General features: G+C 40.7%; 1 protein-coding gene across 1 annotated transcript in view; it reads right to left on the reverse strand.

Moving 5' to 3' along the window:
- Positions 1-826: 826 nt before the first annotated feature.
- Positions 827-16,833, reverse strand: part of ngfra (nerve growth factor receptor a (TNFR superfamily, member 16)) — a 36,802-nt gene continuing 20,795 nt past the window's right edge. Inside the window, exons 4-6 of the mRNA XM_020605528.1 lie at positions 12,667-12,907; positions 11,439-11,650; positions 827-4,714 (exon numbers count right to left, since the gene is read on the reverse strand). Coding sequence (XP_020461184.1) covers positions 4,662-4,714; positions 11,439-11,650; positions 12,667-12,907 — 506 coding nt within the window. The 3' untranslated portion in view covers positions 827-4,661. The remainder of the gene's footprint in view (positions 4,715-11,438; positions 11,651-12,666; positions 12,908-16,833) is intronic.

The raw sequence follows: 16,833 nt of genomic DNA on the forward strand, positions 1-16,833 counted from the left end.
CGGCTTCCTCCCACAGTCCCAAGACATACAGCTTAGGTTGACTGGCAACGCCAAATTACCGGTAGGAGTGTGTGTGGATGTAAACCTGTTTATTTATGTTGTATGGTTGAGCAATTTGGGGGCGGCTGTATCTCAGCAGTTAGAGCGGGTCGTTTCCTAACCGGACGATTAGCGGTTCGATTCCCGGCTTGTCCAGTCAACATGTCGAGGTGTCCTTGAGCAAGACACTGAACCCCCAGTTGCTCCCGGTGATGTCAGCAGTTTGGGAGTGTGAATGGCCGAATAATGTGAAAGCGCTTTGAGTGTGCTGTAAAAGCATAGAAAGGCGCTATACAAGTATAAGACCATTTAGACCATTTACCATGGAAGTCTATGGCGATTGACTCCCTTTTGGAGCCAGCCTCTAGTGGCCATTTGAGGAACAACACGTTTTAACACACCTCGGTGGTTGCTGCTTGGTCACATCTTGTTTGTTTAAGCTGTACCAAAATCTGTGGAATAACAACAGATTGATGTTTATTGTGGGCTATGTACAGGCTGTTTCTTTTCATCTTCTCTGTTGGGTTTACTGTCAGGAAGATATTTCACCCAGCCAAGATAGAGTAATACCATAATACCATGTCAGAGGTGCTTCAGTCCATTGGAGTGGTATCAAGCTTCTCATCAAACTGTGTCACCTGACCACCAAAATGTTGAACTTTTCTTTTATGAAATGTATTATCAGATGTTTCTGTGCATGTAAACATAGCAGCTCTGTCATTTAGGTACAAAGACAAACTGGACAGGTAATGCAATCATCTACGTTTATTGTACTATAGATGCTCATTTACTTTGCACGTTTTTGTACATTTTTAGTTTATTTTTGTATCTTGTATCAACTCCTAGGAAATTCACATTTACACAATGCCTTTTAGATTAGTAGGTATGTACAGGTGACATTCAGCTTTTTCGGGAGCAGGTCCTGATCTAGCCGCATGGAGTTTGAAGTAACCACAGAGAATCACAGTGAACCTCCCCATAGAGTTCATGTTATTACTCATGTCACCTCTGAACTGGAGGTACATGGTGAGGCTCATTATGCATGCAAAACACCTGCACAGTAGAACTGATTTCTATTGATTAATAGTATACATGTGGTTTAGAGCAGTCTTAGGTGACATGTACAGTATATGCTTCCATAAATGCTACATGACCTTATTTCGGTTGCCTGTAATTATACAGTAGCATGTTTACTCACAGTATGACTCACAGGCAACATGTTTATGTTGTAATTCTCTCTTTGCCAGGTTTATACAGTATGTTTGCATCTCCAAGGTTCATCTATAGCTTTAACCTCTAATTACTAAAAACCTCAATTAGCTCTCAAAATATCAAAGTAATGCATGTTAAAATGTAAAATAAGTGGAAGAAATGCAAAAACTACAGTTGAAACTCTAAAATTAACGACCCGACACTGTACACAGGCACTTGAACTGCGGTACACTCTTTGAGTGCATTCATATTACATCTAATAAGTGCTACAAAATAACATATCAGTTAGAAAAAATACTTATTCCAAAAATGTATTACTAATTCATAATATAAACCAGTGGGATAGTTAGACAAAAAAAATGGGGGAAATTTTAACCTTATTGTTGAATGTGCCTTGCATATTTTTGGTTTTATATCCAGGTTGTACATTCTTACACTGTGTGTCTCACTTCACAAGATACTGGAGAAATAGAATAAGTTGGTTCAGGGTAGATGGGTGCACTGCTGGAGGGCTGATTGAGGCTCAGGTGGAGATAGAGCCAATGAGTTTTTTTTTTAATCAACACTCAGGTCACTCATACTGTAGCAGAGTCTGCTTTAATGTCACTGCCACCGCTGTGATCTGGATGAATCATACCAGCTCTTTCAGTAGAACTGTGAATCATACACTGTCGCTCTGTGTGTGTGGTCACATGGCCACACCAACTGAGAAGCAAAATACAGTAGAGTTTCCAGTCATAACTCTGTAGTGATACACAATGAATCACAAAGCAAAAGAGCAGAGAGTTTAATTGTCTTGAGATGTTGGTGACCATGTGACCAACACATCCACAGTCAAAGTGAAGATATGATGACTCACTTTCTCTGTCTTCCTTTGTCTTATCTACGTATCTATTATTCACCTAACTCTACAAGTTCTGCTCACAAATAAACCCATCTTATTTCTCCTTTAAAGTAATAGTTTGCACAACTATTTCCTTTTATGCTGATCAGTGTTTTGATAGCATTAGTCCAGGGGTCATTCTGGCATATGTGGAAATCACTACGTGTCATGTTTCACACTTTATTTCATTTCATTTTTGTATGAAACTCACAAGATATAACATTTGAAGTGGAGGATTTTCGAGATGCTGGTACTGTAGTCAGATTTGGTTATAGCCAGGCTAGCTGTTTCTTTATGCTATGCTAAGATAGGGTAACCCGCTGTGGGTGGTACTGTACAGATATGTACCTTAACCAAACCCAGGATCTTTCTCTAACCTTAACTATGTAGTTTCTGTGCCTAAACCTAACCATGTATAAGGAATGTCAACCATTGTCTTTTCGTTTTCCTGCCAGAAAATGCTGCCATATCACATATTGGAGACTAGTACATTTAGCTGTCACACATTTTGCTGTGAGACTGGGTTGTTTACCAAAAAAAGCAAATAAGCCTGTTTCCCATGCTATCAAACTAAATTTTTAAATCCCTCGTTTTTTAATCATGTTGGTAATATTAATATCAACCTGTATCTTCCTATAAATTTTTTTTTTTTTTTAAACAGCTGCTTTATATCTCAAACTGTCTACCTACCTACTCTATCATACAGAGCTCCTTTATGGATCACTAGACAATTTTTAGTCACACCACCTCCAGAGGAACCCTGAGAACATACAGTATGCGCTCCTATAGGGATAAACACTAAAGCAGTCAAACTCAGCTACAGTATACTTTACTTCTTTTACAAGGTGTCTGTGTTGACTGCAGTGAGTGGGGGAAACATAACCTGTGTGATAAAAGGTGCCACTCAGCCTTAGAAGTGAGCCTGGACTAAGGGGTTTTATATCACCATATTTGGCGATACAGTAAATGTCACTGGCCTCGGACTTGGATAAGGGATTTGTAATGTCATGGTGAGGCTTCAAAGAGGACTGCGTTGCCCCTGTGCTGTCCGCCACATTAATCTCGAAGAGAGGTGGCTGAGCTGAGAGGAGCAGAGGGTAAATGAAGTTAAAACCCTGAGGTAATTACTACCTGCCTGTCAGGACATCTCTCTAATGGGCCCCATGTTGATGTGAGCACCAGTGACGATGCCTTAGTGCCTCAACACTGTTTATCAGGTTCTGTAAGAGCTGTATGCAAGACTGCATGAGCGAAAATGTTCAATTAGAGGTGGTGGAGATAGTAAAGAGAGAGTGCCTCTGAGGTGTGTCCCAAATTTCCACTTGGGATCAGTAAACTAGGTGGGATTCCTTGTTGCCCGTATTTTCATTAAAGCATCAGTTTAATGAGCAGCTCTGCATACTGGGTCACTGATGACTTCACAGCTTTTTTTTGCTCATCAGTCACCTTCACTTCATCTCAGATATGTCAAGTCATCGCAGTGAGTCAGCAGAGGTCCACTGACCGGAGATGTCTCTCTCTTGTTGCACATCCACAGAGGAGCATGGAGGCACCCTGCCGAAGCCGTGTAACTCAAGCCACAGAACTAAAGTAATGCACCACAAACAGGAGATAAACATTTGGGTGTGTTACATAAGAAGCATGACATTACTGAAACATAATCCCTGGGATGGGATGAAGTGGTTTGTGTCACCAAGGTGATAGAGACTGCTGAGTGCAGAAAGAAACATCTCGCCAAGGAAAAATGGTTGATTATCGAGTGGGCTACACTGTACTGACCTTTCTTTGCAAATACTGTATGAGTCACTTGCAGCAGTTGGTGCAGTCAATCTCAAACAATGACGCAAGCATTTTATAAAACAGTATGCCATGAAACACGTCTGTGGTTACATGATAAAAGAAAAAGGGACTTCAGAAGAAGCTGGAGTGACTCACAGCTCCCCCACCGCTTTTTGTATCGCAGATGACGGCGGGGGTCTAATAGAGTGAATCCTGTGGAGAGAGATAGTGGATTATGTGAGAGTGGGACACCACAGAGGAAGATGTGAGAGGAAAAATGCTGCCCCAGAGATAATGGAGTATGTTTCTGCCTAGTTACCGTTTAGGTCAACTAGTGATCATGTAAACAGAGGGAACCTGGCAGAGATAAGCTGGCATTTGGTGAGAATTATGTCATACGTCTATATTAGATACTGAAATAATCAGTGAATAGGAGAAGCACTGGCAAATCTACGATTATGTATCTGCAGTGACACCGGTACACATAGTGTTTGATATTGCCGTAGAGGTTGTGTCCAGGCACACTGCTAGGTAGAGTTGGACTCTGTATGCAGGGATGAGGAGTTAGACTGTGGCCCAAAGGTGCTGGGAGGTCCATGTACAGTAAGTCTTTGCTCTGTAGCACTTCGGATATGAATCACAGACAGTTTTACATTCTCTGTGTGCCCCCCACCCACTTTCTTTTTGGTCCACAGTTTAGGTCTTCCCTTTCTTCAGCTCTGATGCCTCCTCTTCCTCCTCCACCTTCTCAGACTTCAGGTGGAGGCGAGTCAGGCTCTGGGCCGCCATCCACCCTCACCACTGCAGGGAGAAAGTAAAACGAAATATGTCAGGCATCTGGAATTAAATGCACAGATGATTTGTGGTGTTATTTGAATCAATGGCGGTTCATTTTTTAACATCACAATTACTCATATTCTCCGCTGTACCAACACAGTCTCCTCGTGTTTCCCACTGAGCAGCTCCTTTTTAGTAAGTGAGAAGGCCTTTGATTAAGGGCACTTTGATAGTTTCTGATTTATGAACAAATGCTCCTTTTTTCCCCACACCACAAAGACGTTAATTTACTATCCTCCAAAATATCAATGTCCTGTAATTCCTGCATGGAAAAAAACAGAGATTTTTTCCTGCAGGGAGCCCTGTGGTGTCACTCACTTGGAGAAACCTGTTAAACTGGAATCATTAGCTGGATGAAGATGGGAGACAAATGCTCTCTTTTCCCACAAACCTCTTAACCTGTTGTCAATTGAGGGAAGCCATGGAAACGCTCTGGGTATGCAAAAGCGTTTCTGAGAGAACCCTGAGTCTGATGAATGCTTTCTCCTCTTTATCAGTGCATCCTTCTGTATTACAAAAGGGTTTATTCTAATGCTAGAGGAGAGGAATTCTTTCGTCAAAGATCGAACCCTCCTACTGTTTTAATTCCTTTAATCCTTCTAAAACCCCGCATTTTCCTCACATCATTTTGTTATAAAATGCACTAGGATTGTCACAGACTGCCTCTCTGCTCACTGTTACTCTCCACACTGATTCTGTTCAGTGACGGCCACAATCCATTGCACTCCTCTCTCTTCCTGCCTGGTTAAACAGACACTCTACAGGCATTACCAGTGACAGAGAGCAGAGAGACATTGACCCCTACCAGGGCCCATCCATATGTAGCACACACAAGTTCCGTTGTACAGTGGCCTTCACCTGCACTGAACTAGCATCGTGGCTCATTTTGGAGACAGTGGTGATAATAGCAGCCACATGGTTGCCCAGCGTTTTATAGAATTAAACTCATTCAAAGAATCAATACAAACTGTCTTTCACTAAGCAAATTCAATCAGAAATCTCAACCACAGCAAAGCTTTGCTAACAGCCTCTTTCTTCTTCTTTCCTTTTTAATCTGCATTTTCATGCAATCCTGATTGGACCCTTGAGGCTGAAACTGAGATGGCTTCATTGTAATCAGAAGAACTCCCAGGAAGTTTTGTCCAGTATAATGGGAAGTTTTGGCTAATATAATGGCTAGCTTGGGATTGTTTCACAAATTAAAATAATATATATTACTTGTTTTTCACTTTGCTGTTTTATCACTCTCTGGGGCAGAGATTCACTCCACAGCTTACTTTTACTGCTACCATTTAAACAACAAAATCCATGGATAAATTATGAGTTAATGGCTCCATGGGTATGTGTAGTGTTGTACTATAAGTATGTAAAATACTTTAACTTAATGTTAACTCTTAAGTTCCCATGTAAGCTAGCATACATATTTTACCACCACCCCTTTCACTTGCAGGGTCTGCTCTCACTAAGTATGAATGAATGAACTGTGAATACCTGTGTATACTCGGTTGCTTATGTGCTTGAAAGTTTTGGGGAAGGTTAAGGAGGTCGAGCACCACGCATGGGCACTGGCAGACCCCCAACAGGGATAGAAGAAGAAGAGAGGTACAAAGATTAGAATAAAAAACTTTGGATAATTACATTTTCTCCATTGTAATAAGAGCCACTGTTGGCACAGGTCCATAACGGTTTAACTGACAGTGTTGCATCATTTTTACATTTGTTATTTATTATAGCTGCAATCTGTTTACTGCTCATCAAGCTAGCCACTATACTTTCTGGGAAACTAGGCCTTTCTCACTCTGCATTCTGGTCTTTACTGGTGTTCCTGTGGACTTGCCGACGTTATCAGTTACAGGCCAAGTACTGTTGCAATTAAATGTCTGCATTTGGCCAAGCACAGATCAAATAACTAGACTCTTCGTATTCCATTACTTTGGGAACTGACCAAGACCTCAGGAGCAGTGCTGGGCTAGGAAACACCTTTGGTGCAGTGGTCAAACCTTGAAAACTTGAACGTTCATCTCATAATTCACACTGGCCAAAAAAGTATTTTCCCCATACGCAATATCTGGAAAAGGGGTGGCTGTAAAATAGTGAATGTATTTTTCTGAGCATCTCAAACTAAAAGAGCCATAACAGTAGAGTGATATTGTAATTATTAATGAATGCGGGAAGCCAAAAAGAAGTCAGGCAACTTGACCATAGGAAGTCTCAAATGTGCATGCTATAAGCCAGCTCACCTGGAGGAGGGCTCCAGTAGCGTGAGGAATCCCGTGGAAATGTGGACATTTTGGTGGCATATGCACTAAATTTATAATATGATGTCAATTTATCTAAATAATGTTTGAAAATTGGGTCCGACGTGAAGACCCGCCAGCTGTGGAAACAGGCTGGTCATCTCAGCAGCTGAGAGCCTGCCTCCCAAGATGACTGGCGAGTCAACATCTGTCATCACCTCGGGAGGACAGTCTTATCTTGGCCAGCTCTTTGGTAATTTACTGCTGGCTCTCATGTCCATAGCAATTTTATATGTAATTCCATTTGGAAGAGTAAAATGTCTTGGAGATGAAGAATAATATTTGTTGCTGCCAGTTTGCCTGATGGTGAAATTAGATGCATGTTTTTATTGGACAGTACATGGTGCCTCTGTGGACTTTGGGGTCCTTTCATGTTCAGATATCAACACATTTCAATAAAAATCACTAAATATGCTCTGCCAGTCAGAATTTTGGACACACTCTCTCATTCAGTTCATTGAGTAAGTGTATCCAAACGTTTGACTGGTAGTGCATACAACTGAAAACGAACTCTGGCCCTGTGGCCTATGTTAAAGTCTGTTTTCTTTGGGTACTCCAGCTTCCTCCCACAGTCCAAAGACGTGCAGGTTAGGTTGATCTGCGACTCTACCAGTAGGTGCTAATGTGAGTGGTGTCTGACTTTGTGTGTCAGCCCTGTGATAGACTGGCAACCTGTCCAGGGTGTACCCTGCCTCTCACCCAATGTCGGCTGAGATTGGCTCCAGTCCTCTACAAGATAAGCAGTATAAATAATGGATGGATGAAAGGATTCAAAGTCTCATATAAAAAGATCAAAAATCTGGATTCCCATATCTGTGAATGAACAAGGGGGAAACAAATATTACACATGCCTGACATTGTTACCGTCCTCCATCTTGGTAAAATCATTTGAGTCGTGGGAATACTTATGGGAAGTTTGACACTTTCAAGTGTGGGAGGTTGAAAACCAGTTATGAGTCATGGAGACATTCTCGATTACTGAAATTCCATTAGAAATTTGTTGTGTGACTCAGCTTCATTATTACTGTGTTGTACCCGGTACTTTTTTACCATACTGACTCTGAGAGACGAGGCAGTCCGAGTAACTACAGAACAGTGCTGATTTATTCCATGAACACAGGCAAAAATTAACATTACACGCTCAGGCATCTTGCACCTCCAAACTGCACGCAGGCAGATGAAAGATGAAAAACCCCGAACCCAACAGGCCTGTACATTATATCTCTTCGGTTGGGCTAGCCCCGTACTACACAGAAACGTCAACCGCGACGTCTCTGGTGCCAGCTTTGCAGCTGGCCATAGCAGGAGTCAAAACATGAAGTAAATCGATGTGTGTGTGTGTGTGTGTCTGTTGATTAAGTGGTGTGTAGCTAAAAACATTCTCACACGACTTCTAGTAACATGTCGTGATATTAAACATAAGAACATATTATGACTAAGGCTACAGTTATACACGTCATAATAATAATATTAAACACCCTGTTTGCTGACAGTCATCAACTCTTCTTCTCTAGTTATCCTTGACCAGATGTACCCTGTAGAAACTCATAAGCATGACTAAGCATTTAACAGTCTAACTAGACATCCTATCTCCACTAAACATTTCTAATACATAAAGTATCTATCCAATTTCTATCTGACTAAAAATACCTAACAACTGTAACATGCTGCTGGATAATGGTGCAGTTATTCTTCTCCTAAATGATAGGTGTTGCTGCTGAGAAAAACACAATTTACTCTGCTGGAATAGCGGTAGAAAAAGAGATCTCTAGGAAATATGTTCTGTAGCTAACTACCCAGCTAGCTAGCCAGCAGATATTGAGCCTAGAGAACAGCTGCATGAAGCTGAATAAATGCTTGTGTGGTAGGCAACGTGTTTCAGCTTTCTTCCTAGCCAGCAGACCAAGCTATAGATGTCTCTATAGGGTTGTATTGAATGTCTGGAGAGATGGACCTACTCACACCCTTTTGCCCTCCTGTTTGTCAATTTCCTGTTTGGCATGCATCAAGTTACAAAACTAGATTTTTGCTGTAATCCTGACTCTCCTTTAAATTATATGTGACAGATAGCTGGACTGATTCTATAATGTGTTGAATGTGAGGTCAAGCAAAGGACAGGATGCACAGTTGGACAAAGTGAATGAAGGCTCAGAGTCTTGTTTAAATTTTAAATGCATTCAATGTGCATGATTCAGAGGGGGAAGCGTGCAGTAAAAGAAATGGTAGTAATGGGGGAGGGGTGCTGCACAGATAAATAGTTCTTTTTAATGCAGATGAGCAGACAGAAATGAGGCCAAGCACCCCTCATGTAGGAGTGCTCACCCCTCTCTAGTGACTCATGCAAGGAATACCCTCTCTCAGTGCTGTCAGTCAAAACATGAGACATTTACTTTTCTCTGTTTCGCATTTTAAAATCTTATTTGACTGGTGGTGTACCCATTAATTTAGCCAACAGACAAATTGGAAACAGGAAACCCCCAGTGATTATAATGGATTTATTGTGTATCATTTCAGCCCTTTACCTATACTCTAATATACCCAGTTGGTTATGGAAGAACTGACAACCTTCAGCACCAGTGCATTTTCTGCCTTTTGAATAGCTTCCACACCTATAGATACTGCTAAAGCCAATTACCACATGCTACATGCTGATGCTGGACCAGGTACATTTTAGGGTTTTTTTTCCATCATAGGAGCCAAGTAACACTAGTCACGGGTTCTGCGTTTGTCTCCACTACGGTGCACCTGCTTTGGAGGTACGTTCTGGGAGCTAAATTTCAGCGCCCCTCAGGAGGTAGTACTAAAACAAAGTACCAGGAACATGAGAGAGGAGGGCATGCGTGCACGCAGAGCAGTCGCCGGTTATTGGTTGAATGTGCATTAGCACTACAAGCACCGTGTGTAAACATACAGCTGTCTTCGTGTGTGAGCAGCAGCCCCTCCCTCCTCTAAATAGAGACTGACAGAGAGAAAATACAGTGGAAAAAACAAAGCAGGGCAGTCCGTGTCAACCCCGGTGGCTATACTTGGTGATACTTAAGGGAAGTACAGGGTATACTACTCACTAGGTTCTGATAGTGAAAACACAGCATTTTAAATGCAGGGAGACAAGGCCTGGATCCTGTCTTGTAACACCTGCTAAAGAGCCAATCAGTTAGAGGCAACAGGGTCCTGAGCTGGCTCTCCAGAAGACATTCCTTCTGTTCTTCAGCATGCATCAGGCTTTGCTTTTGTTGAGTAAAAGAATGGAAAGAAGGACTCGAACAAAACAAAAGCAAAATAAGCTTTTCCCAAGCCTCATTAGAATGTAATGACTATCCTAGAGAAAACACAGTGGCAGAGGAAGGATTGGTCAACTGTGTGGCCTGATAGCACATTATTACTCATGTGTACGCATTTCTTAGGCTTTACATAATTAACCTATAAAGTAACAAAGAAATAATCAGAAGGTGGGAGCCAGGGAGAGAATCATGAATGAATAATAAGATCATGACTGAAATTAAGACTTCTTCAGGTAGAAAGCTTCTCAGATTTATAGATTAAGTAAGAATGCTGCTTTTATCTCTTTTAAGTGATATTTGAGTGTTTGACTATACAGGTCACACCTCATGGACTACATTATATTTAGATGTGTTCCTAATATTCTGACCCTCTTATGTATGTAACCAGGGAGGACAAAAACAGACACCCTAATATAATGCAATCCAGTACAAGACCACTTTTAACTATGACCTCACTAATAAACATATACCGGTAACTGAATTTATAAATTCATGAAAATTTCACCAAAAACTGAAACATTCTGAGCATCATAAACACAGATGTTAAGGTGGAAGTGTTGCATTGAAGTGCATATAATTGTACAGGTGTACCTCATTCTCATTTTCACTGCATTGGCGACATAACGTACACTGACAGAGGATGCCAAAATCTTGTCCCCAAAGGACAGGCCATTAGCTCCTGTTAGCTGTCAGCTAACTTGGTCACCTGTTTGCCAATCCATGAGCTTTGTCACTTGTTGACATTAAACGTCATACATTCTCTGCCTGTCACTGTTGCTGTAATAACGGTGTCAAACAGAAAGGCATCGGGTCGGCCCATGCTCGAACTCTTCTTGCCGTGAGGCGACAACACTAACCACTGTTCCATTTCATGATGTTGATTAGAATGATTGTTCTTATATCAATTCTATATCAAAGTATGGAAAAAGTATTGAACACAATGGCTGTATTGTGTTGTAATGCATTATATCAGACAGACATCCTAAAACATCACAAATAAAATCATTTTTTTCAGTTTTCTAAGAATTGTTCATTTGACAAGACAACTTTGAAAACATGACTACAATTTATATGAAGTAATGTTGAATAAATAGTCATTCGCAGGCTTACCGATCTGTTCCTGTGTGTGTGAGTGTAAGGGCTGAGCCTGGACTTCAGCCTGGGCCTGGTCCTGCTGCTGCTGCTGCTGCACCTGCAGGCTCTGAGTGTCCACCGAGATGCCGCTGTCACTGTGCAGCTTCTCTCCTTCTGGCGTCACCATCTGATTGTTTGTAGCCGCACGGTTATTAACTGCCTGCTTATTCTGCTTACAGCTGTTCCACCTGTGGAGAAGTGGCATGTCAGAGGATATGGTAGTTATGTGATCTCACAGCTGTTATGAGCTACAAAACAAAAACTGATGTGATACCAGCATTTTAGAGTAATAAAGCACTACAATGGTGGTAGTGCATAAAATCTCAATAGGCAAACAAGCATTGTTCTAAATTAAATCAAGTTTGCTTTCCTGTAGCTGTTCATTATTATTATTAAAACTATATTATAGCTACACTATCCACCCATCCATTATCTATACCGCTTATCCTAACAAGGGTCGTGGTGGGGCTGGAGCCAGTTGCAGCTGACATTGAGTGAAGACAGGACAGGTCAATAGCTACAGTCTATTATTTTTATTATAGCCTAAACATGGGGGGGGGAATACCTACTGTTGCTTTTCTTCACAAGATGAATGAATGAATAAATTTAAATATTCATGAGGTACTGAGTGGTACGGTACACTTAACACCTCTAAGTGTTAATTGATTAAATATTGGGTGTTCAAGAAATTCACATAATTTGAAATCTGTTTGTGCATGACTAAAAGTACATAAAGAGTATTAGCCAAATGTGCTTGTGACTGTTGATCAATCTGGTTCTCAAATTTCCGTTGCTCGGCACTTTTCAAACAATCATTCCCACTAATGAGCTTGTTTACTTGCTTCGAATGTGTTTTAGCCCAGGCTTGCATCTGTATGTCTGAGTAATTGCATGCGTGCTAATGTGTTTGTGTGTGACCTCTCTAATGCATTGTTTTTATTTTTACCAAAAATAATAGTCAACAAAAGTTTGGGTGCGTTTGAGTGATTTTTTTAAAATAGGTCAAAACCATTTCGACCAGTATGGTGGGTCTGAATATTTCAGTAGCCTGCATGTTGCCATTTTTTAGCCTGGGGCAGCATCTGTCACTCTGAAGACAGTGTCTCTGTCCCAGATTATATTGTGGCTGAGGTGCAAACCCCAATTTCGCTAACGTCTTTACCCACAGAACAGCTTTTCATCTAAGTCTTTTCCAACTACTGACCTCTTAAAAACAATATAAGCCACCAGGCCCACCACCACAGCAGCCAGGATGGAACAGTAGATGGGGATGAGGTTTTCATTGAGGCCGTGGCCAAGGAAGTGAGGGGAGCCGGCACTAGATGTTGTCGTCTCTCCACCTGGCAATGGGCTGTCAGAGCCATCAGGGGGTAGATAGTTGGTGAAAGTGGGTGGTGACAGACCCATATCGGAGGTGGGAGTGATATCTGTTGGGAGGTTAGGATCTGTATGGAAGGAAATGAGAGAAAGATATTTATTAGATAAGAAACGCACCCAGCTAAAAAAAAAAGAAACAAAACAAAGGGCAATGTTTGTTAAGGTTTTGCAGAAACTTTTTTTGGTGTTAAACAGTGTCCAGCTGGGGCCGCGCCCATTTATGTCATTAGTTTTGATAAATACACCATTAAATTGAAAAATTCCAGTGCCACAAAATTTTCCACAATGACGATGATTTGCAACAGGTTTTGGATATATTGTATCTTCCTAAGGGTCAAAAACTGTGCTAGCAGCATTCTGACAAATGCTGTCAGTATGTTAATATTCTCACAGTGATAAATGCTGCTGTAAAAGGTTTAATTTTACCATGTTCACCATTTTAGTTTATGCTAATTTGTATTAAAACCCACATATACCAACATCATGATTTTGGGTTTGAGGACTTAGTCGTTGGGATTCACCCTAAGGGCTTCATTAATATCTGTACCAAATTTCAATCCAGTTATTTTTGAGATATTTCAGTGTAGAACAGTGTTGGATAGGGCTGCCCCCTGAAAGTCGACTAGTCGAATCATTAGTCAAGGGGCCTGTCAGCTGACTGAGACTCATCTATTCAAACCTTATTTTTATTTTATTATATTTTTTTTTTTTCTCAGCCTGTGTGCATTACAATAGAAGGTACCCCTGGCCCCCCTTTTTTGCCGTCGTCTTCTCCTCATTTTGGTGTCCCAAGCAGGAATTTGCTCAGTACTTCCTCTGTGGGCATTTACTGAATGTTTCTGTGACATGCATCTGCCTGAACGGAACTAGGAAGCTAACAAAAATGGGTTCAGAAAATATTTCAATGAGCAATTCCAAATAAGATTAATCATAAATATATATGCAAACTGGCATGCATCAAACATGCATTGGTTAACTTGTTGGTAAATTAGGCTATAACCATGTCTCAGAAGAAAACATTGTATACATTTTATATAGTCAATTTAAATATGTTGCAATTTAAATCTTGCATTATAAGTAGCTGTCTTTTTTTTATTGAGTTTTATTAAATGCTCGTTGCTCTTTTGTATTGGAATGCCAATGTTAATGTGATCGAAATCATCACTGAATTTCATGTCAGTTGCTTTCTTGACAGTCTAGGATGTATATAGTTGCACTGAACAACCAAATTTGAGTAGACTGGCAAAATTCTTCATCGTGTACAGCCCTAAAATTGGACAAATCAACCAACAGACACTGCCAACACTACTTGCCTGGCTAAAATTAACTCCTATTGTGATGAGACACTTTCATAGCTTGACTGAAAGCCTGTTTTCTGTGGTGTAGTTACCAAGTTCCCAGCCAGATGTCTGATACACTGCACATGTGGCAGCTGTTTCTGATAGACAGATGGGCTCTGGCTGAGTTGCTGTGTGCAGAAAGAAAAGGAATGTTCCCCAACAAGGGGGGCAGATATCTGTCTCCCACCAGCCCATACCACACTAGGCCTGGGCCCTGCGTGCCAGGTCTCTTCTGACCACATCTCCATCTATGCTATCTCTGCACATTGCATGCTTTAAGGCCATATGGATCTATACAGAACAAAGTCCAGAGCCTCGGAATGATTGTAGCCTTTGCTGAGGCCTGAGAAGCAGGAAAGCTTTGTGCTACTGAATGGATCTGGTTTCTATCATAGCTAAGTCTGGAGAGAGGAGTAATTTTCATAAATTGTCCTATTTCCACTTTCCCTGTGAGCTTCATGTTGTAGCAGCACCATGTCCACTGTGATGGGTACATGTCCTGAAAACAAAGTTTATCTATCAGATATCTCCTTCAGTTTTGTCATTTTCTGTGTTGAAAAGCACTAAAAGCAACACTGTGGTGATTCTGTCAGATAGGTTCACAGCGTAGTCTGAAGATGATTCCCTCTCTGAGTACAATATAGCAACCCATGGAGACGGCCTGTCCAGTCAAAATCAAAACACCTCTGAGCTCAGCAGCCTGGGAAAATAGCGTATGCAGCCTGGCTCAGATCTGAACCTTTAATCCCCAGCAGAACCTCAGGCTGCTCCTCATTAGCATCATTCTGCCACACGCAAGGTTAACCCTGTGGAGACCCCAGAGGCGTCGTTCAAGGCTAGAGACTCAGATGCCCTGTTCCAGATAGGGTTCGTCCTACTTTACATTTGTTCTGCTTTTACGGGTTTAAATCCAGAAAATAGTGAATAAACCCAGTAGTGTGATTAGAGTAAGTGAATCAGATAACTGTCTGCTTTGCAAATTGATTTAGTTGTACACTCTTAATTGTTGTTTCATGCAGATTAATACTAGGTCGCTGCTCTTTCTACATAGTGTATTACAACATATGTTTTACAGTAATAATTTCCATGACTGACATTTGGCCCTGCTGGACGGTATCCAATTTTTGATACCTTTAAGCCTTCCCCAAATTATACCCTGGTATACAGTATTACCGTTTGCCTACCGACTATGGGGGCGGGGGTCATTTTTCATGTGGTGTTATCACTGCATGTAATTTTGTAAGGACATGCTGTATTTACCTCCATAAATTCTTGTTTTGTTTGGCTAAAAATTTGCTTAAATTATTTAGATCTCATTTTACTGACAGTGGTACTTCAGAATGGATAACCTTAGCTGACTGTAGCTAACTTGTAGAGGACCTAAAGAACCCGTTAACAAGAGCAACAGACTCAAAAATGACTCTGCAGCCTAATCTCACCTCTCGGCACAGGAATTAACGCTAGCTAGCAACTGTCGGCAGATAACACAAACACTGCAGATGAATAAATTTTTATCTTGTCTATGCTCACACTCCACACCAAAGTAGACATTTGGATGTAGTTGATGTAGCTACTGTATGTAGCTGTATGGGGATAGCGTCTCTATAAGAGGCCGTCATGTGACATGCAAGTATGAGAGCATCTAATTAGTGAGTTTATTTATTTGACAGGTTCTTTATCTGATAAATTAGGTTTATATCATTTACAAGAGTTCTGTCATTACTTTTATAGCATCTTCAAACACAGGCAGTGGTGCTGTACATTGCACAGCAGGTTTTTGTCATCAAGGCAATTAAAAGAATACCACTGCTATTTTTAATATTTCTTAAAATACCATGTTATTGCCCAACCCTACCATGTATATAGTTTTGGTATTGTTCACTCAGGTAAGATATTGGTCTCTGAGATTTAAGCTTCCATCACAATACAAAAAAAAAATCATTTGTGGTTCTCACAGTGTTGAAAAATTACATTTTAATAATTCAACAACAACATATCTTTTCAGAAACAGTGTCCTGGTTACTGTAGATAACCCACAGACCTCACTGTCAACAGTTTTCATTAGAAGTGCTTTGAACCAAAGTAACACAACTTGTGAAAACTGTTGACAATGTGATCTGTGGATTAGTATAATAATGAGGACATTGTTTTTGCAAAGACCTGCATTATTTAAATGTCATTTTCATTGTCAGTTATATTCACTTCCAGTTTGCTGGTGACAGAATAAATCACAGTCAGATCAAAACCTGAATAAATAAACCTATATTTAAAAAAAAAAAAAAAAAGTATTATCCAGCCCAGTCTCACTAGGGATTGTACAACAGCTGTGTTGATCCACAGCATAAAATGTAATTATGTCACAATATCAGCTATAAAACTGTGACATGGCAAAGTTTTTGTATTGCAGCTCAGCATCCTTCTTTGTGTTCGTCTTCTTGGTATTCTATAGTTATTGGTAAACAACAAAATGGTGCGCTACCAATTGGTCTGGAGTGTGGACTGGGAAGCTAACATTTGGTGTCACTGAAGCCAAGTGGTTTTGAACTACAGAAAAAAAAATACTAGAAAGGTCGTTGGATCCACCAACCGCTTGACTTTGACACAGAAAATTGAAAATATCCAGCGTTGTGTAACGTACTTTTTATTCGAGTTTT

This window comes from Monopterus albus, unplaced genomic scaffold (assembly GCF_001952655.1).
Source record: "Monopterus albus unplaced genomic scaffold, M_albus_1.0 scaffold70.1, whole genome shotgun sequence".
Classification (NCBI taxonomy): Eukaryota; Metazoa; Chordata; class Actinopteri; order Synbranchiformes; family Synbranchidae; genus Monopterus; species Monopterus albus.